Here is a 19,776-nt window from a genome sequence, read left to right as displayed (position 1 = left end):
CAGGAAAAGTAGGCTGTTAAGAGTAGTTCAGGCAGAACTTAGTCCTTGACAGCTCTGGACATTCACATTTTGAGCATCTTTCAGCCCAGTAGCTTCTAGCAAATATTCCACAGAAAGTTATCCTGTTTTCTCAGATGGTGGACAGTCAGGATGGCCTCTTATCTCCTGGAAGCCTTATTACTCAAAAGGCCTGGGACAAGCATCTTGGCTGAGTTCACTCACTTTCCATCCTCAACTTGAACTGTTTAAACCTAATGTTTTTCTTTAGCCTTACTAAAGCTTGCTTTCCCCACTGTGTTGGGTAGTGAGATTCTACGCCAACTCTTGGGTGAGTGGGAGTGGACTTACATCCATTGCGGTCATGCAATGGTTTATTCAGGATTTTCTCACCTTGTACTTAGCTTTGGGTCTTGTTTTCTTCTTTTCTGTCCTATGACAAGGAGTGACTATGAAGTAGCTCAGCTGATAATTGGACATTGGCAGGACTTTGAAATATGAGATTAGCCTGGTCTGGCTTGGAAGGCTTCCTGACTTCTCTTTGTGGTGTTTTCTCTGCTGCCACAGGAAGTAAAATTGTCCAGCCCTGACTACCGTGACTGTAATTCGACTGATGCCATGGAGGACTTCATGAAGAGGATCAATTGTTACCAAGCCAGCTACCAGCCACTCGACCCTGATAACTATGACCGGTAAGAGATTTTGCTAATTTCTGAACTGGCTTGAATGCCTGCCCTCTTCCAGGAGAGGAGTGGTGGAGTATGGAGATGTATTTCACTTTGTCTTCAAGTATGTGGCTGTGCTAGGATAGTGTGTGGCCAAGCCTCGTTGTGAATTTTGCTTCTTCCTTGAAACTGCTAGTTTTCTTCAGCCCTGTGCCAGGGAGCCGGGCACTGAAACCTTTCCCGGCTCTTCTGGGCTCAGATACTCTGGTTCTGTAGATCTAAACACAAAAGTTTTGGAGAAGCAATTTGGTTTGAGTATTTCTGAGGTGCTTTTGTCGGTTAAAGGAAGGTACGGTTTAAACAAGCTCAAACCACAAGACTGAACAAGCCCTGTGGTTTCCTCCTAGTTGTGTGCCCTGACAAGACCTTTGCTGTCCTGAAAGACCACACAGGCACCTCCCAGACTCTCCATTACTCACAAATGCATCCATGTGCCCTGCACGGATTATCCCAGTCCTGCTGAGCCCTGTCCTGGGGAGGAACGTGCTCTCTGCTGTTCTCATTTAATCCTCTTTACTGCTGTAAAGAGCAGCGGCGATTACACTGGTGTTACTTAGCTCTCCATGAAGTGCCATAACCTGTTGGCTTCTCATTGAAAATAGCCTGCAAGAAATCCTTTTAGCTGGGTGATTATGTTGACTGAGATACCTCACAAGACTTTTTTTGCTTTTTTTCAAGGATGGTGTTTCTGCTTTCCCAACTGGCAACGCCCCTGATTCTTGCTGTGCTTTTCCTAGGGAGCTTTCACTCATCAAAGTCATTGATGTTGGCCGGAGGTTCTTGGTCAACAGAGTTCAGGATCACATCCAGAGCAGGATTGTTTACTACCTGATGAACATCCATGTCCAGCCGCGCACCATTTATCTCTGTCGGCACGGTGAGAGCGATTTCAACCTCAAGGGGAAGATTGGAGGTGACTCGGGCCTCTCCAACAGGGGCAAAAAGGTGAGGAGGAAGGAAATATTCCTCTGTGGCTTCTAGGAGTGATTTGTTTTTAGCAGATGCCATGTATAGGGTTAAGTGTATATTTGATGACAGCTGGGGTGCTCTGAGGATCCATCTATAGGGCTGGTTAAATTTGGGCTTAGGCGTATGACTTTGACTTTTCAGCCATCGGCGTTGCATGAGGGCTTGCATGTCGTTAGGGTTAACAGAGGTTGGACTGCAGAAATCTCTAGGAGAGAAGAGCGTAGGTATCTTTATTGAGTTGGTTCAGACCTTGCACAGGCAGGGCGAGATGTAGGACTGCTGCCACCCTTACGTAGGCATAGCCAGCTCTGAGGGCGACTTCAGGTTGCTCACTATATTCTTCAAAACTTTTGTCAAACGCATTGTTTTGGGGCGGTTAATAGCTATTTTGGCTTGCCAGACCATTTTGAAGTCTAAATGGAGTAATTTGAGGTGTGACTATTATCAGGGACTACAGAAGATGTCAATTTAGCTCAATGACAAATAAGCAGAGCTGTAGTTAAGGGTGGCCAGGGATCTTCCACAGCGGGCGCTGTTTCTTGGATGCCGAATTTGTTCCATGATCACAGTAGGTTGGCACTCTCTCCTTTGCTTTCTCTCCATTCTCCTACACCTTATCCCTTTTAGGGATCAATGCACGTTCGCCTTGGAGCAGATGATTAATACAACTGCCTATGGAAGGAAAGAGAGGTCTTGGAGAGGCAGCATTTACTGGGAAGCAGGGGAGAACTACTGGGAAGCTGACAATCGGGCGTCCAACCTCTTTGTTTTTTATGTCCCACAGTTTGCAATGGCACTGAACAAGTTTGTTGAGGAGCAAAACTTAAAGGACCTCAAAGTCTGGACCAGCCAGTTAAAGAGGACAATCCAAACTGCAGAAGCTCTCCAACTGCCCTATGAGCAGTGGAAGGCACTCAATGAAATAGATGCTGTAAGTATCTTTGATTGCAGTAGGAACAGCTGGATCAAGCTGGTTGCTGTTTAACAAAGAGGGTGATAGGACCGGCCTTTTCTCTTTTATCCAAGTCTCACCTTTTGGGGATTTTCCTTCTGTGGGGAAGAGTGGTACTTCTGCGGTACTCACAGCTCAGCCTCTGATCTTATCTCTACCTTGTGCTGATGCTTCAAGATGTTTGAGCATATTAAAATTACTTGCTTGGAGCTGCTCTGTAGCTGACCCCGTGGAGGGTTAGAGATGATTGCTTTGGAGAAGGCTTTGCGTTTTGGATGTCTTTTTGGTGCTTTTTGACAAGCATGTCCACTAACCTCATGGATGTCCTGTTCTGGCAGGGTGTGTGTGAAGAAATGACATATGAAGAAATCAGGGAGCAGCATCCAGAGGAATTTGCTTTACGTGATCAAGATAAATATTACTACCGCTATCCTTCTGGGGAGGTAGGTTTGCAAGGAGACCTTCAGAGATGTGATTCTTGCTTTAAACGTGACCTTGTCTTCATGCTATCCACTACACTCGATGCAGAGGAGCAGCTAGTGCTCCAAGAAATACGAATCAAGATGGGTCAGGGCTCCCATTTACCTTTTGTATCGAGCTCTTGTAAAATTGTGGTAGGTGAAGATCTCATTTAAGAAAACTTGTTTAATAATAGTCCCACTGACTTGATAGCAAACTAGTAGGGTTTCCATCCTTCTCTAACCAGAAGTAGCTATGTTTTAGAGCAGCTTGAAGATGAGGCTTTCTTGAACTTTGCTTTTTTTAGCAGTAATTATGCTGGTTTTAGTCAAGAGCATGAAATTGATAGGTGGACCAAGATAAGGACTATTGTACCATTGTATCTCGTGAGGTGCCAATTTTCTTGATTGTATGCTATATCTCTCTCCACTTTTTCTGTCTTAGTCCTACCAAGACCTGGTGCAGCGCCTGGAGCCAGTCATCATGGAGCTGGAGAGACAAGAAAATGTCCTTGTCATCTGTCACCAAGCTGTAATGCGCTGTCTCTTGGCATACTTTCTGGACAAAAGTGCAGGTGAGTTCCCCTGTCCCTAGGAAGGGAATTGATCCTGCTGAAGGAAGGATGATAGATATCTCTGAGATGAGATGTGTGCAGGTGCATTCAGAGCCTGGAGTATGCATCGCTCTGGCATGGCATGGCCTTAGCTATTGATGAAGATTTCTAAGCCTGCTTTTGGCAAGGGGATGGGATAACTCTCCTGCTTTACTTTTCTTTGCAGATGAAATGCCCTACCTTAAATGTCCCCTTCACACAGTGCTGAAGCTGACCCCGGTGGCCTATGGTAAGTGGGGCCTTTCTACTAAATACATCAAGGGGTTCAACTTGAACCTCTTCCTGAATCCAAACTGCCAGTGGGAGAAGAGCAGGGATCTGGGGTGGAACCCTTCATAGCATCCTGTGCCCATTGGGTTTGTTGATGGCCTCTCTGTCTCCTTGTGCTCCCTTCTGCAGGCTGCCGGGTGGAGTCCATCTCGCTGAATATTGAAGCTGTCAACACCCACAGGGAACGGCCAGAGGTGAGTGTTGCTTTTCCTTAGAGCCATCCCTTGGTGTCCTCTCCTTTACTCTGTGGTCAGCCAGCAGTGAGGGTGCCCAGGCTGAGCAATGGGGAGGTTGCTCAGGTAGATGCTCAGAGTACTTTTGGAGGACTGGAGTATGAGATGGGTTCTTGTTCTGCAAAGATGTGATCGGTTGAGTTTTTTTGAGGGAAAAGGACTGTTGCATGTGCCCACTTCCCACTGTGTTTGCCTGGATTAAAGCTTGCTCAGGGAAAGCTCCTCCTTGGTCTATAAGTTTTACCTGTGTAGTCACCTGCTCATCTGAGCAGGGAACAGAGCCATGGAAGGAGAAAGTGATTTCTCCCATGTCTCCCAACTGGCTGACAGAACCCAGGCTCAACACCTTGGCCAGCATCTTCTGCCGTTGTGTTTGGTTTTTTTTTCCTGGCGTGCCATGGCTGCGTGGGGATGCCAGAGTACCCTTCCATAGGGTGCAAGGTGATGGTGCTGGGCTGGGGATGCTGCAGAGAGAAAATCCCTCATGTGGAGGAAAACTCCTATAAGGTCAGGTCTAACTGTCACAGGTTCCACCAGAAGCTCAGAGGCCAGAGTGGGAGGATGCCAGCTTGGTGTCAGGGCTGGGAAGCTGCCCAAGGGAGACCCCCAGGGACCCTGGCAGTGCCTATGTCCCAGCTGCTGGGACCTTTCCAACCTGTATGTAGCAGTGATGGAGCCTGACTGGGTGTTGGGCAGTCAGAGCAATCCCCTTTTCACCTACATCTCCCTTCCTTTGCTTCTTAACCTCAGTGGGTAGCAGCATCTGAGCCACCTCTCCCTCCCCATGGTTGTAGGTGGGGAAGCCAGTCCTTCCCTCTGCCACAGGGCCATCAATGCTCTCCTCCTCCACCCTCACTGGGGATGGCAGGAGGGTGGTGCGCTCTGGGTAGAATGGGGTGAGACATGTGCAAAGCGCTTGGATCCCTCTGCTCTGCTGCGCAGGCGCTTGCGCCTCCATCCCACCTCGCTTGAGTTGATGCTTGGCGCAGTGCTGACCCTCGCTGGCTGCTCTGCCCCCATTTCCCAAATCTTCCTTATCAGCCTGGGCTGGCTTCTCTTCCGTCGTCTTGCTTTCACACTCCTGAGTCAGAGGGACCAGTTTTGAGGAGGAGACCCATAGGTGCCTCTTTCTGTCATGAGAAGTCATGGCTTTTGATCATTGTTGGGTTTTTTTTTTTTTTCCTAGTAATCTCTCTTTTATGTAAGCAGAGGTTCAGGTGAGGAGAAAGTATGTCTTGTTTCTGAATGCAGGGCCTTTTTTTTTTTTTGTTTCCTTTTCTTGGGATATCACATTGTGTTACATTAGGTTTTTTTTTTTTTTTCCGGTGTCCAGTCTTTCAGTTTATCCTTTGCAAGTCAACAGCATTTGTGGGGAAAAGCAGTGGCTGCTCAAAGAAAAAAAACCAAAAACAATCCAACCTGCTTCTTTTTTTCCTTTATAACTGTCGCCTTCTTCCTTTTTATTTTCTTTTATTTTTTTTATTTACTTTTTTTTTCTTTGTCTCACTCTAATTTAGGAAGCAAAGAAGGGACCTAACCCGCTCATGAGACGTAATAGCGTTACCCCTCTAGCAAGCCCAGAGCCCACCAAAAAACCTCGCATCAACAGCTTTGAGGAGCATGTGGCTGTTTCTTCCGCCCTGCCAGGCTGTGTTCCTCAGGAAGTGCCCACGCAGCTGCCGGGACAAGTTAGTTGAACTCTTTTTTTTGTTTTGTTGTTGTTTATTCTTGTTGTTTTATTTGTTTGTCCTCCTGTCGCTCCTGAAGCTGGGGAATGGCTTGCACTTGTTGCAGTCTGTGCTGTTGTCTCTGCAAAGCATCTTTGTCCTACAGCTGCTGTCCCTCCCTGCCTTGGGTTGGTTTTGGAAGGACCCGGCGAGGGTTCTTGTTGATTCTCTAGAGTTTTGAGAGCATTGTAAACCCTCCAGATCTCTAGCTGAGTTGATTTAGTGCCTGCACTGTCTGGCACCGTGGTGTTGAACCCTTGGGGAGCTGCATCTCTAGAGTGGGCAGGACAGAGGGGTTCTTACCTTACCCCCTGGATGTGCATGGCTCTGGCAAAGACCTGAGCATTGTAATAGAATCACCAGGTTGGAAAAGACCTTTGAGATCGTCAAGCCCAACTGTACCTGTCTACTACTAAATCATATCCCTAAGCACTTCAATAAAGTGAGAAGGAGGCAGCTTTGGCTGCAGAGGTCTATTCCTTCCTGGAGAAATAGGCAAAATGGATAGAAAATGAGTAGAAGCCTCTTGGCATGGTGAACCTATTTACATTCTGCAGCCCTGGTTGAAACCCTGTGGGTAGCTGCTGTGATGTTCATGTGTCCTCTCCTCTTTCACCCACGTAGGAAGGGATGTGGATAGAGAGACCTTACTGTACAGTATTCCAGGAACAAAAGCCCCTTCCCTGTGCTTCTAAGGAACTGGGGTGGTACTGGAGAAGCAATATGGATATACAGGAGCTACTTTGATGTATTGCCCTTCGCACCAGCTGCCTGTTGGATCTTCCTGTCTTGCCCAGACCCTCTTTGCATTGTCTGTATTGGCTGGTGTCCTCACCCCTCTTTGGCCAGGTCTTGGGCAGCTTAGGAAGGGTGCCATGCTCCTCTGAATGCTTTGCTTGGTGGCTGCTTTTCATGACCCTTCCCACTCCAGTAAGCACTAAGCGTGGCAGCTTGGTCTGTCTCTCTGCTTTTGGGGCTCTGCTTGGGCTGGTTGAGTCTTCCGATAAACCCTCTGCCAGTTTTGGGATTGGAAGGTCTTGCTGTTTAGAGTACCCCTTGCTGATGTCTGGTGTCCTCTGCCCGGTCTTGCGCGGTGTTACTGACACCTCTTTCCATTCTCTGTCTCTCTGCAGCCTTTACTAGGGAAGGCATGCCTGTAAGTACCTTCTTGCGTCTTATTCTCCCCCTTTCGCCCTCTTTCTATGTCTCTTGCTATCCCACTGATTGTTTTGTTGTTGCTGTGAAACCCAGTCGGGGTGTGGACTTTTAGGAGTTAATATTTCTGTTGGTGGGGAGGAGGTGGTTTGCATATATCTTTGAAAAGGTAAAGAGGACATTATGGGTGGTGCTTTGTCCAACCCCTAAGTATCTCAGGATTAAATGTGCCAATTTTGTTGAGAAATGAAGCAAATTATTACTTGCCTTCTATTGACGATATCTAAATTCCCTGCCTCCTCCTTGGACAGTCATGGGATGGGAGATGCTGTTGGGTTTTCCTGGGGTTCTCTCCTCTGTGGCAGCACATTTGTACTGCAGGTGATAGACACAGGTCTGTCCTTTCCAGAGGCTCCAAGTTGTGTCTATGAGTGGCACCAGGTTGATTTCAGAGAAGGCTCTGACTTCAGACCCCAGCAGGGTTTTATCACCTGTGTGGGAGCAGGAATATCTTCTGGAACTGGACTGATCCTGGATCCTGGCATCTGCAGTTATGCAAACCTGGATTTTGGGAAGCCTGCCTAGATATGTTGGGCAGAGTAGATGCAAAGATACTGTCCTCCTCTACCTCTCTGCACCTTGAACGCTACTTGTGAACAGTCATGGCTTTGACAGTTTGGATAAGTGCTGTTTGGTCCATGTGTTATAGAGACAGGACAGCGTCAGGATAAATTTTAAGCCTTCAGACTTTAATTCATGCTACATCGTTGAGTTAAGAGAGCAGCAGTCTTTGAGCTGTATTCGAATGTCTTCTCAAAGACCAGGGAGTGGCAGAGCTGAGGCTGGGCTGTAGTGCCCAGGAGTCTTTTGCCCTTTGTAGACCAGTTTGCATTAGCCGGTGGACATACCTATCCTGGTTCATGTTGTGAGCTGAAAATGGAGGGATTTGGTGGCCAGGTCAGAACTCAGCCCTACTTGCATGTAACAGCTGGTGAACCTCAACCTCTTTTAGAGTAAGTGTTTTTGAGAAAAGGTCAGACTTGGCTTTGCTGGCTGGTGGGTTGAGGAAGATACTCCTGGATAACTGTAGGGGTTGAGTTGCTCAACATGGCCTGCATGTCTCTTTCCTTTCCTTTGCTGCTCATGGGCACAAAAGCCCCTGATGAAGTGCCTGGTCTTCTTGGGTTGCTTTGAAAGCATTTTTTGTTTCTTTGTCCATCTCTCCATCCAATTTTTTTCCCATCCCTGTTGTAATATAAAGCACTGCATGCTTCAGCGCTGGCTGGGACACTGAAAACGTGCTCCAATGTTGAGTTTGGGAGATTGCTACGTCAGATTTTGCTAGAGCAGCAGCTCTGCTGGAGCAGGCAGTGATGGTTACCCATCCCAGGTGTAGTCTGGCAGCAACAAGTTTAAAATGTCCAACTGTTGAAAGCCTGCCTCTACCTACTAGTATGGAACTGAAGCTGAACTCTTGAGGGAACCATGAAAACACCCCTAACCAAAAACTTGGTCGCACTCATGCTGATTTTATATCCCTTGAAGGTTGTTGTCTTGTAAACGTATGTGCTTGGTCCCTCACTGTGTCCAATCACAACTTGAATGGGGTTAAGGGGAAGTGGAAGGTACCTCCTTCCCACTTTGCACCATGGGACTTGGTTGGCAGTGAGTGGCACTTCATTGCATCAGCCTTCACTACTGGGATCTTGACCTCCACCCAGGAGGACCAGGGGACACCTGGAGAGGCTAGGGACATGGCTGTGTACCTCAGAGTCCTCCTGGCTGTGGGATCAAGTTGACTTGGGATCACGGGGCTACCTGGTGTGATGATTTCTTTTCCTTTTGCTTGATTTGTGATTCAAAGTGCACTTTTTAACAACCACCTGATCCCCTCCCTTCTTCTCCCCTTCACTTTTCATGCTTAAAGAAGACCTGTTTGTCACTTTCTCAAAGTTTTCTCTTTACTAATATTTCCAAGGTAAATGGCTGTGGTGCATGTGGCTTTTCCTAACCCTCCTCCTGTCTCCTTAGATAACAGAGAGAACAGCTCAACCTGCTCTGCCTCGTAGCCTGGCCAAGATTCCTGGTAAACTTAAGAGGCAGTTTAGGTAGTAAAATCAAAAAGAAAAAAAATATGTTGAGAAACCTTCCTAGCTATTTCCTAGTCCTTTTTCCTCCCGACCCTGTTTTGTGTGTTTTTGTGAATTGGGAAATGTCCTTGTGATCATCTCCCTCTGAGTTTCTCCTCTAGTGGATGCTCTCCTTCAGCTGCCATCCTTGGGGCTGGTCCTGCTTGTGTTTAGCTGGTTGTCCCTGGTTTTGTGGTCCTCACCGTGTGCTGGTGGGTGCCTGTTGCTGTTACTCCACACCAGGGCTGTATCTGAAGCAGCTCTAGGTCCCATGAAACCTCATGGGGCATCATTGGGGGAGCAGGTGCTCCTGCTGGGCTACTGTTGAAACCTGGTTCCTCATGCCAGCTCTTTGGCATGACCAGTGGGAACTGTCTCTTCTTGGTATTGCTAAGGTTGGACAAATGGTGATCTCCTTGGCAGGCAGGAGGGGACACTGCCCACCCTCAAGGGGAGCAAGAGAGATGTTTAATTGAGCTCCTTGAATGAACACCATGGTCCCCTGTTTCCTTGCCTTGTGTGGACCAAAGAGCAGCTTCAGAAGGGCAGACTGGGATGTCTCCGTCAAATTTCCACCCTGTGTTCAAAGCCAGGCAGTGCTTGAGGGGAGGTGTTGTGGGTATCAAGTCAGTGTATACACCCTCCCATCTCTCCTTGGATGGGCAAAGTCCTGTCCTTGATGCTTTTCTAGTGACCCGTGCTGTGACTTTACTTGCCTCATCCCCTTGATGTGCATGTAGAAGATGCTGCCAGGATGGGATCCAGCCTGAGCATGGCCCCCAACCCTGGTCCTTCCTCTCTCATTACAGAACATGAACAACTCGCAGAAACCATCGTGATTCCATTGGTGCTGTCGTGAGGCCACCAGTGACGTCACTGGCGACGCCAGCTTCCCATCCCATCGCCATTTCCGAAGCTTGCTTATGAACCGGTCTCCTCAGTCCGCGGCGAGGTCGACCCTCAGCTGTTTTCACCCACGCCCGTTTATCTGCAAACCACTCTGCTGAAGGGGGGAGAGATGCAGGAGAGTAGAGGAGAGGAACCGAGCTCCCCAGAGTCACCACCAGATCTTCAAGCTGCAGCATTTGCTCTCCTCTCCGGCGTCCTGTTAAGTCGTAGCAAGCTGTAAAGTGCTTTAGCGCACAGGAGTTTTAATTTTCCTCTGTAAGCAGTTTTGGTCTCCTTTTGTATAGACAATTGGTACCCATCTGTCTCCAGATGGGTTGTGTATATATGGATGGTGGGGGGGTAGCAGAGAAATAGGAAGAAGTGGGCGAGAGTGAAGGGGGTTTGCGTTTTTTTTACTATTATTATTATTAATTACTTTTCAAGAAAGGTCCCTAACGCGCTGTGCTGCAGTCCCTTACCCACGTGACAGCCTGTTGCACACAAGCCTGGCTCAGCCAGGCCCACAAACACCGGGAAGGCAGTTGTGTCAAGTCCTTCACAGCAAGAACTGCTAGGTTTAACCAAAAAAAAAAAAACCCAAACTTTTTTATAGTCAATACACCATAAATGGGGTTTGCCGTGAATGTAGATCTGCTTCTAGAACTGGTCACAAGCTGCCTGTAGTGTAAGGGGAGCCCTGCTGATGCTTTCATCTCGGGGAACACCCAGGGAGAGTCTGTGTGTTGATTAATTTTTTTTTTTGGAGGGGGGTCACTGAGGACCTGTGGAGGTGCTGTGCTGGAACTTCACCTCTTGTTCCCTCTTCCTTGGAGGAAAACAGAGGTTTTGGGGACGGTTTTGATCCCTGCATCATCGCAGGACTTAACAGGGACAGGCTGAGTTAGACGAATTTTGCAGACACACTGGTTTCATGGAGCTGGCCAGGGGTCTGGCTGGGATGTGGAAGTGTGTGTGGCTGCAAAAAGCCACAAGAAGGAATGGTTTTCTCTGTGTTCTTTTTTTTTGTTTTATTTAATATATATACATGCACACACACGTGTGTATATCTAGAAACTGCTTGGTTTTTGCACTTTATTTGTGGCAAGAGCATAACTATTTTATTTTTCTTTTCAAGCCGTGCTCCTTAACAGGGGAAGCCTGAATACAGGCAACTTTTTATTTTGCATGTTGGAAAGCTGGGACTACAAAAAAAAAGGTAGTTATGGCATTGGTGTGGGTGCCAGGGAATAGAGAGAGTTGACATCAGCCAACTCCCAGAGGTTTGATATGTGAGCTCTCTTTTTGGCAGCCTGTTCCAGCCTGCAAGACAGAGATTAAAAATGGCAATTAACCACTACTGCTTAGTGCAAAAGTCTGTGGATTTTGAATTTTTTTTTTTCTTTTAGTGTTTTGGGTTGTTTTTTATTCCCTGCTCTGATACGTAGCATCTTCTCCATCCCTGTCTCTTGCTTTTTGCCTGCACAACTGGGCTGGAGGCAGGAGGTGAAGGCAGCTAAGCTCTCCTGCAGCTGGAGGATTGGAGATGGGCAGCCCGTTGGGTTAATCTTTCCCATGGATTTCCCCATACTCCTGGGTAGGACAAAACATCCCTACAGATGGGAGCTCAAGATAAAAGAATGATAACATTTTTATATACTTTTTCTTCTTCTTTTTTGTGTGTGTATTTTGGGAGGGAGGATTGATCTGCTTTTCCTTTGGGAAAAGGTGAACCACAGTGCCTAGCGCTTCAGCCTCATGCAGCCAAAGTGCGTGCTTGGAGCGGCATCGATGGTGAGAGAGGTCTGAGACCACACTTAGTCCATAGCTGACTGGAGGAGGTGGTCTCGGCAGTGCCCTGCCTGTGTGAGCTTCTGCATATATGTATTATATTCCTGTACAGATAAAATCAATGCTTCCCCCTCCGCTTTTATTTTTTTTTAATAACCTCATTAAAAGCAGACTTCTCCCTATGTGTCTGGTTGACATCTGCTCTTTCGGTTTCTCTGACTTTGAGAAAAATGAATGTTTTAGGAAGGGGAGTTGCTTGCCTGCTTCCTAGGGAGTTTTATCTTTCTCCTCCTGCAATGAAAAGATAAGCCGGCAAATACAAACATGACGTCTGGCTGCCCCATGATCAATACTGTAAACATATAATTGTGCAGATGTTTGGTGTGTATTTGTGTGTGTGTATATACATATATATAAATATATATGTAAAAAAAAAAATAGCAAAAATACTTAATGACCCTAAACTTTCTTCTTTTGGAAATAATGGAAGTCTCAGTAGGTCCTACAAAAAGATGAAATTTGAACCTGGCATTTCTTCCAGCAAGGGGAAAAATGGTCTCTGAGCAGCAGAGTTTCCTGTGCTGGAGAGGGTTAAGTGGTAGGTGAATGGTGTCAGCCCTCATGGGTTGACATGGCCATCACCCTGCCCCAGAAACTCACTGCTCATCCTTTTTAGCTAAAGGAGCCAAGGACTGGGCAGCAATGCTGCAGCAAGGCAAGTGGGGAGAGGGGCCATGTGGAACCACACCAATGATTTCTGCCCCTCTACACCCCCAACCCTCTTATTTTTCTGGTTTTGTTTTCCTTTGTGATACTTGAATTTATTTTTTTATTATTTTTTTTGATAGCAAAGCGCTCTTTATTTATTTAATGTATACTGCAAAGCTTGGAGAGAAGGGTAGGTACTTGGGATTCTTTTTTTGTTTGGATTTATGCTATGTTAACTGTTCTGTATATATGTCTGGAATAATTGCCTGATACAAAGCTGTGCCACCTTAAAAACAGGGTATGCCTTTCAGAAATTTGTATATTTTGCAGTTGCTGGACCAATAAAATATCTTGTTGAAATACAGACGTAAGCTGACTCTTTCTTGCATTAGGAATTGGCTTTCAGGCCTTGTCTTGCATGTGGCTTGGTGGCCCCAAAGGTCACTGTGGGCTGTGCAGTCCTGCCATGCCTTGTAATTCCTTCCTCATCCCTCAGTGGATTTTTTGAGGATCATCTCTGAGAGAAACGGTTTGGGTCCCATAGCTCTGTCCTTTTTTTCTGACCATGTTACAGAAGTTTTAAGGCTTCTGTCAGGGGGAGTGAAGAGCTCATGAGTGTGTCATTCATGAGTTGAGGGTGTCATTCCTCTAATCGACTGTTGACAGCTACTTAGGCAAGCGACTACCCCCCAAGCTCTACCTACTGCATCCCTGCTGAGTACAAAGGTGAGGTGTGGGAGTAGGTCCCGCCTAGATCTTCATCTGCAAGTTCAGCAGGGCTAGGCATTTACTTAAACCTAATACAGTTCTTGGAACCAAGTACATACCTGCTTAAAATGATTTGGTGCTAAATGAAGCTGAGTTGCTGGATGAGTTTCTCATCATTCTGTGAGCATCACAGCTGTCCTTGCTTTGACAGCAGGAAAAACAGCAGGTGCTACTTGCAAACAAAGTTGTATGAGTCCCTGCGAAGTTGGTTGTTTCTTCTCTCCATCACCCTGTGCTCCAGAGAAAAAGGCGGAGAAGGTGGCATTGGGAGGTGATGTTCTGGAACACATCTTGGATAGATGACCCCCAGGTGGTTGGAGGTTCATCCCCCTCAAGCTGTTGTGCCTCTTGAAAGCTTGTTAGGAGCAAAAGTTGTGGACCACTGCGTACTCAAGCTCAGCTCTGAGGTTAGCTACTGCTGGCTGATGGGTAACACTTGCTGTGGTCTTCCCTGGGCTTTCAGAGGAGGTCAAGCCTTGCTTTGGGCCCCTCACCAGGGAGAGGGGTCTCTGATTTTAATCTTGCTTGAGGTATCTGCAACAACTTTCTCCTAGGCGTGTATGCAGATGTGCGGGACCTTAGGGCAATGCTCATCTCTGCAAGCACCCTGAGGGCAGGGAGGACCAGTGCTCTCCGGGAAAGCCAGAAACCACAAGATTCTTGGGGTTTCATTATTATTGTTATTTTTATTTAATCTCTAGTGACCCAGCCATCTCCTTGACCCAAAAGCAGAGACAAAACACTCTTGCTTTGTTTTAGGGCGGGGAGTGTAGCCTTGCGCCCACTTTGCAGAGAGTCCCACAAGGATGCAGAGACTTCGATAACGCTGCCAACCACAGCAGGCTGAGATCACGCATAACCATAACAGCAGCTACCCTGCCTTGCGCTGGTGGGTTAGGAGCTGTTCTGAAGCCGTGATAACCTTGTCCTCGCTGGAGAAGCTTTGCTACACGGCTACGGGCAGTGCTTTCAAGGTTGCTCTGCAAGAAAGCAACCTCTTTGATAAGTCTTTTCTCCTCTTTTTATGTTCAGGGGTCACGCTGGGTCTGGTATCACGCTGCCCATGCAGGAGAGCCGTGCAAGGGAGAGGGTTCATGGGCAGCATCCTTTATTTTTCTTCCACGTGATGCATTTTGTGCCATCGCAGAGAGGAGACGTTCCTCGAGGCAGGATGGTTTTAAAGGTTATACTTGACAGTGGGAACATTTCCCTGCTCCCAGTCAAGTCCGATTTCCATTAAAAAAAATAAACCAAACAAACCCAGCTCACTGCTGGCAAATGAGACTGGAGAACTTGTGATTGCTAAAAAAAAAAATAAAAAAGAGACAGACGAGTCACACTGGCTGACTCATCTCTGATTGATGGCTCAGGAATGTGTCTGATATGTGCAAGGGATTAAATAAACTGCCAGCAAACCTTTACAATGGCAGTATGTTGGATGAAGCACAGCCAGCACTCTGCTCACCTGCCTCTGGCTGGGGAGTGACTGCCATCACACCATGGGGTTTCAGGGGATTTCTTTTTTTTTAACACTGCTGAGAAAAAATAAAAACAAAATGGAAATTCTGAGGAGTTTGCAAAGAGGAACAACTCTCTGGTGTGGCTTTAACAGGTATTATTTGCAACAGCTCCAGGTATCTAAATGCAGTTTTGCATTTTTGCTACAACAAAGAGATAGAGTCATAGAATGGTTTGGATTGGAAAGGACCTTAAAGATCATCCAGTACAAACTCCATTGCCACGGGCACAGATACCTTCCACTGGACCAGGCTGCTCGAAGCCTCATCCAACCTGGCCTTGAACACTTCCAGGGAGTGAACAGCCACAATTTCTCTAGACAGTGTGTTCCAGAGTCTCAGCACCCTCATCGTGAAGAATTTCTTAATAATGTCTAATCTAAATCTTTCCCCTTCCAATTTAGAGACACTCTCCTTCACCTCATCACTCCAGGCCCTTGTAGAAAGTCTCTCCTCTGCTTTCCTGCAGGCCCTCTTAAGTACTGGAAGGCCACTATAAGATCTCCCTGGACTTTTCTTCTCTAGGCTGAAAAACACCAACTCTCTCAGCCTGTCCTCATATGGGAGGTGCTCCAACCCTCTGACCACCTTTGTAGCCTCCTCTGGACCTGTCTCAACAGTTCCATATCCTTCTTAGGTTAGGCATTCCAGAACTGGACATAATACTCCAGGTAGGATCTCACAAGATTAGAGTGGAGGGGCAGGATCACTTCCCTGGACCTGCTGGGAAGGCATATATTTCTACTGAAATATGGAAAAATTATTTTGCAGCTCTACATAGACCAGTGTAACTCAGTCTCACTGTTCCATGCCTAAACTCTGCTAACTGTCAGGGTCTCTTCCCCATTGTCAGGATGAGCCCAGAGCCCAGGCTTTGTTTGTCGCCAAGAGAAGGCTGTGTGGACATGAATATTTGACTCTTGCCTTTCCCTTGCTTGTGTGTGCACCTGTGTCCTCTCCCGAGGCTGAGAGGTGTGACGGAACAGCGCCAGTGTCCTCTCCCTCAGCTGCTCTATCCCCAGGGTGTGAAAAAGCCTGTTCCCATGAGCAGTCAAGCTCAGTATGGGTCTAGGGGATCTGCGAACTTGCTCCTAGCCATTTCATGCTCCTGATAAAGTCCTTCTGTTGTGGCTTCCACTAAGAAGCCCAAGCCCTCCTCCTCAGCTCACCCCAACCTATGATGGGTCTCCCAGTGCTGGCACTGCATATCTCTGCTGGCTTTCCTGGTCAAGTGGGCAAAGGTCCCACACTGGACCCACACCCTTCAGCTCATCTGCCTTCAAGGGAGTCATCACCACCTGCTGGTTCCCCTTCTTCCCACCTGCCCATCATGACACTGAGGGACTCTTCCAATCCTGGCCATGTATACCTTGACTTCCCACCTGGCAATATCGCACTGGCAGCAGTAGGGAAGACCTACAATGCTGAAGTCCTGATCTTTCAAAAAACCACACAGACTTAGAGTACTCAGGAAGGAAGGAAGGAAGGAAGGAAGGAAGGAAGGAAGGAAGGAAGGAAAAAAAAACCAGCAGTAGCTGTGCTACCACCAACAGCCATCCAGTCTGCAGCTGTACCTGTTCAGATGGTCCCAAGCCCCATGAGTTTGTCCTGCTGGAGAAACTTGTCTCTACTGCCCCTCTGTTAGCTTTCTGACCACTACAGAGCATCCTCCTAGCCCTACTTCCCACCCTGCGCAGTGATGGAGAGCAGCCATCGGAGCTGTTTGGAAACACTTCTGCCTTTGAGCTGCTGCTTAGAAATAGCCAGCCAGTGACATATACCTTGTGACAGCCCCTTGCAACTTCCTGGATAAACACACAGAGGGTTTTATTTTGACATATTTCTCAAGCAGAAATTAGATTGTGTCATTTCCCTAGCTATGTGCTTTTCCCTTCCTATCTCTTTCCTCTTGGGGTGTGACCTGTTCACCGCGAATGATCAGGCCTCTGTTTGCAGAGCTGCTGTTCTTTGCAGCCGTGGCAAGACTCAGGGGACATCTTAAAGGTCTGGTCACTTGGCTTTCTCTGGGAGTGCTGCTGAGAAGGAACTGGTTAGAAAAACTGAATTGAAACTGAATCTAGTTTTCAGCAATCCTAGAAGAAATTATATCATGTAGATAGAGGAATGGTTATAGAAGTCAATACCAAAATGTTTGACATACCTCTGAAATTCAGGTACAGTGCCTACTTCAATGATGTTGGCTTCACATCTCATGTTCCCCCTGAAAGTGCCCTGCTCATCCCCTGTCCTGCTCCATGATCCACCCCCAGGACTTCTGCCTGGTCTGAAGAGGCTATGGAGGCAACCAGTCTTTGTTGCCGCTGGGGCCAGGTTGGGCTCTGTGCCCTAGGGAGCCTTCCTTATAAAGTTTTCTCCATGCTTTCCTTGTGGTCTTATGCACCAGCCAACGTGTGTCATCTTGAGACAATCCACACAAAGAAATCAGTCAGTGGTGTACTAAGTGTTGCCAGGCCTCAGATCTCCTGGTAGTCTCTTCCCTCATGAGCCACCACTGTCCCTTGAGGACCGAGCAGCTCCAACCCAGCTGAGGATGGGCTAAATACCTTGAGAGGTCATCTTGAATGTTATTCCCCATGATCCAGCAACATCCAATTTGCAAGCTGATAAGAGTATCACTAGGTTACTGAGTCTGATGACCTCCATGACAAGCCAGACAAAACCCAACTGATACATCTGCCCACCCAGCCTGTTGGAAAATCGAGATAATCCTTCCTTGCTGGTCTCAGCACAGATCCCTCAGATGCAGAGCTGGCATGATCTAAAGAGATGGTGATGAGACAATGTTCATGGTCACCTAGGCTTTGTGAATTGCTTTTTCCTCTAGTACAAGGTAGAGACTCTTTTATGACATCCACTCCTAGTCAGATACCCAGCAAACATTATTTGGTCTTTACAGCCATTATTTAGTCTTTATACTAGAAATCAATGTTGGCAAAAATTGGTACCAGCCAGTGCCCTGGTGCAGAAGATAGAAAAATGAATGGCAGCAGAGGTTGTAACCAAAAACATGGCTGAACTGGAGCTACGAAAAGAAACAATAATTAAGACCTAACGAGTAATTTTCATGGTGGAGGGAGGCTCAAGAACGAGCACAGCCTCAAATCCAGATATTTCTAGCTGCAGCTCAAACCCCACAATTAAAGTGTGATTTTGGTCATTATAAGGAGGTATTTCCAGAGCTGGGTCTTGCCTTTCACTGCCTTTATCCCCCAAAACAACTGACTCAGCATCAGCAGAAAGGAAACCCAGCATTTTGATAAATGTCATCCAAACCAGACTGGAAAGCCTGTGTTAGCCTGCTTTGAATGTTTCCACCAAAGCCGGATGCCAACCTGTGGGCAGAGCTGCTTGTTCCCAATGAGGAGAAGAGAAGAGAAGAGAAGAGAAGAGAAGAGAAGAGAAGAGAAGAGAAGAGAAGAGAAGAGAAGAGAAGAGAAGAGAAGAGAAGAGAAGAGAAGAGAAGAGAAGAGAAGAGAAGAGAAGGCTTTCTGGCTAGTGGGGAATGTGTTGTTTTAGAGAAGTCATGGGGTACCTAAAAATACTGATGTCCTCCCTTGGGAGCAGGAGTCCCACCATATGGCAACATGGAGAAGCAAATGTCACCATGCACTTCTCTGGCTCTTAGTCCATTTCTATAGAACATTAATCCAGGGCGTGGATGAAGTGATGGAGGAAAGGAAGCTGTAGCTCTCATACAGGTGCCTGGTGTCCCTACCCACTCTGTGCTGCAAGAACGTTGTCCCTGGGGGATCATCGACCTAGATTTCAGGGTGATGGTACAAGTGTTAATGGCTGATTTCCTTCCTGGCTTTTCCACTGTTGATGCTGGAAGGACTGTGGCTTTTCCAGGGCTGATCTTTTGCCTTTCAGATAGTATTAATGTCACCCGCTATGATGGGTGACACCACCCTACCAAGCGGACAACCTGACTCACTCTTCCTTCTGCCCAGCCTTGATTCATATGTGACAACTGGCAGACGTGCTCTCCTGCCATGCATCCACTCCTCTCTTTCTAATTACTCCATCCTTTAGCATTCACTAGGCAGTTGAAGCACTACACGTTTGTTTCTTGCTCCATATTTTCAATGCAGTGTGTAGGCACCTCCCAAGCCTGTCCTTCTTGTGCACTAACACAATCATCTCATCCTTTGGCAGGATGCAGACATCCTGCTCATTAACCCACTCTATAATCGCTCAGTCACCACCAGCGGCAACGCATGCCCATTTTCTGCTGAATGGGTACAAGGATTGAACGCCACGGTATTTTGGGTCTGCACTGGTGGCTTTACTGTGCTGGAGAAAGGAGAGACAAAAGATCTGGGAGTCATCCCCAGGGCAAGTTCTTGGAGGAGGAGGTTGCCCTTCCTACCTGAGATGTACACATGTACAGTGTCAGAACCACTGCCATAAAATCTGAATGCCTTTCCAACTACCACTTTGATTTATCTTTTTAATAATTTCTTCAAGGCTTTCCTAAGAGGATATAATCTTTTTGAGCATGTTCTCAGTGACATTTTTGCACCATTACTGGCCCTATTGGTGTAGATGAACCCACATTTTAGAAGCTACTTAAGTCAGGGAACTTAAGAAAATGTTTGGCTATAAATTCCCCAGCAGAGACTGGCTGCTGAATAATCAAGGTGTAAGAAAATGATAAAACACTAATATTCACTGTAATTAATTTGTAATAATGACCGGAATGCCTCTCCAGACTTCCTAAACCACCATGCAGGCTCATAGTGAGAATTTCTGAGCATGGTCATTGCAGAGAGACTGATTTCAAGCCTCTTCTTCTGGCACATTTTTGCCCACGACTGGGTCTGTTGCAGAAGTAAGAAAAGTCCATTTGCATTCATT

The 19,776-nt window shown here is 47.0% G+C and overlaps 1 protein-coding gene across 7 annotated transcripts in view; it reads left to right on the top strand.

Annotated features, from left to right (window-relative positions):
* PFKFB3 (6-phosphofructo-2-kinase/fructose-2,6-biphosphatase 3) overlaps positions 1 to 12,969 on the top strand; it is a 44,457-nt gene extending 31,488 nt beyond the window's left edge. For 2 of the 7 annotated variants that reach the window (XM_054064034.1, XM_054064006.1), the window contains exons 7-17: positions 565 to 689; positions 1,460 to 1,667; positions 2,476 to 2,622; positions 2,982 to 3,086; positions 3,547 to 3,676; positions 3,882 to 3,944; positions 4,115 to 4,179; positions 5,736 to 5,906; positions 7,079 to 7,101; positions 9,028 to 9,078; positions 10,039 to 12,969. In XM_054064034.1, the coding sequence (XP_053920009.1) occupies positions 565 to 689; positions 1,460 to 1,667; positions 2,476 to 2,622; positions 2,982 to 3,086; positions 3,547 to 3,676; positions 3,882 to 3,944; positions 4,115 to 4,179; positions 5,736 to 5,906; positions 7,079 to 7,101; positions 9,028 to 9,078; positions 10,039 to 10,045 (1,095 nt within the window). In that variant the 3' untranslated portion in view covers positions 10,046 to 12,969. Of the gene's footprint in view, positions 1 to 564; positions 690 to 1,459; positions 1,668 to 2,475; positions 2,623 to 2,981; positions 3,087 to 3,546; positions 3,677 to 3,881; positions 3,945 to 4,114; positions 4,180 to 5,735; positions 5,907 to 7,078; positions 7,102 to 9,027; positions 9,079 to 9,131; positions 9,205 to 10,038 lie in introns of those variants that run through there. The other 5 variants (XR_008449417.1, XM_054064018.1, XM_054064026.1 and 2 more) reach the window with 5 other exon arrangements.
* The last annotated feature ends 6,807 nt before the right edge of the window (positions 12,970 to 19,776 follow it).

The sequence above is a fragment of the Cuculus canorus genome, chromosome 1, assembly GCF_017976375.1.
Source record: "Cuculus canorus isolate bCucCan1 chromosome 1, bCucCan1.pri, whole genome shotgun sequence".
NCBI lineage: Eukaryota > Metazoa > Chordata > Aves > Cuculiformes > Cuculidae > Cuculus > Cuculus canorus.
This window is presented reverse-complemented; position numbering and strand designations above follow the sequence as displayed.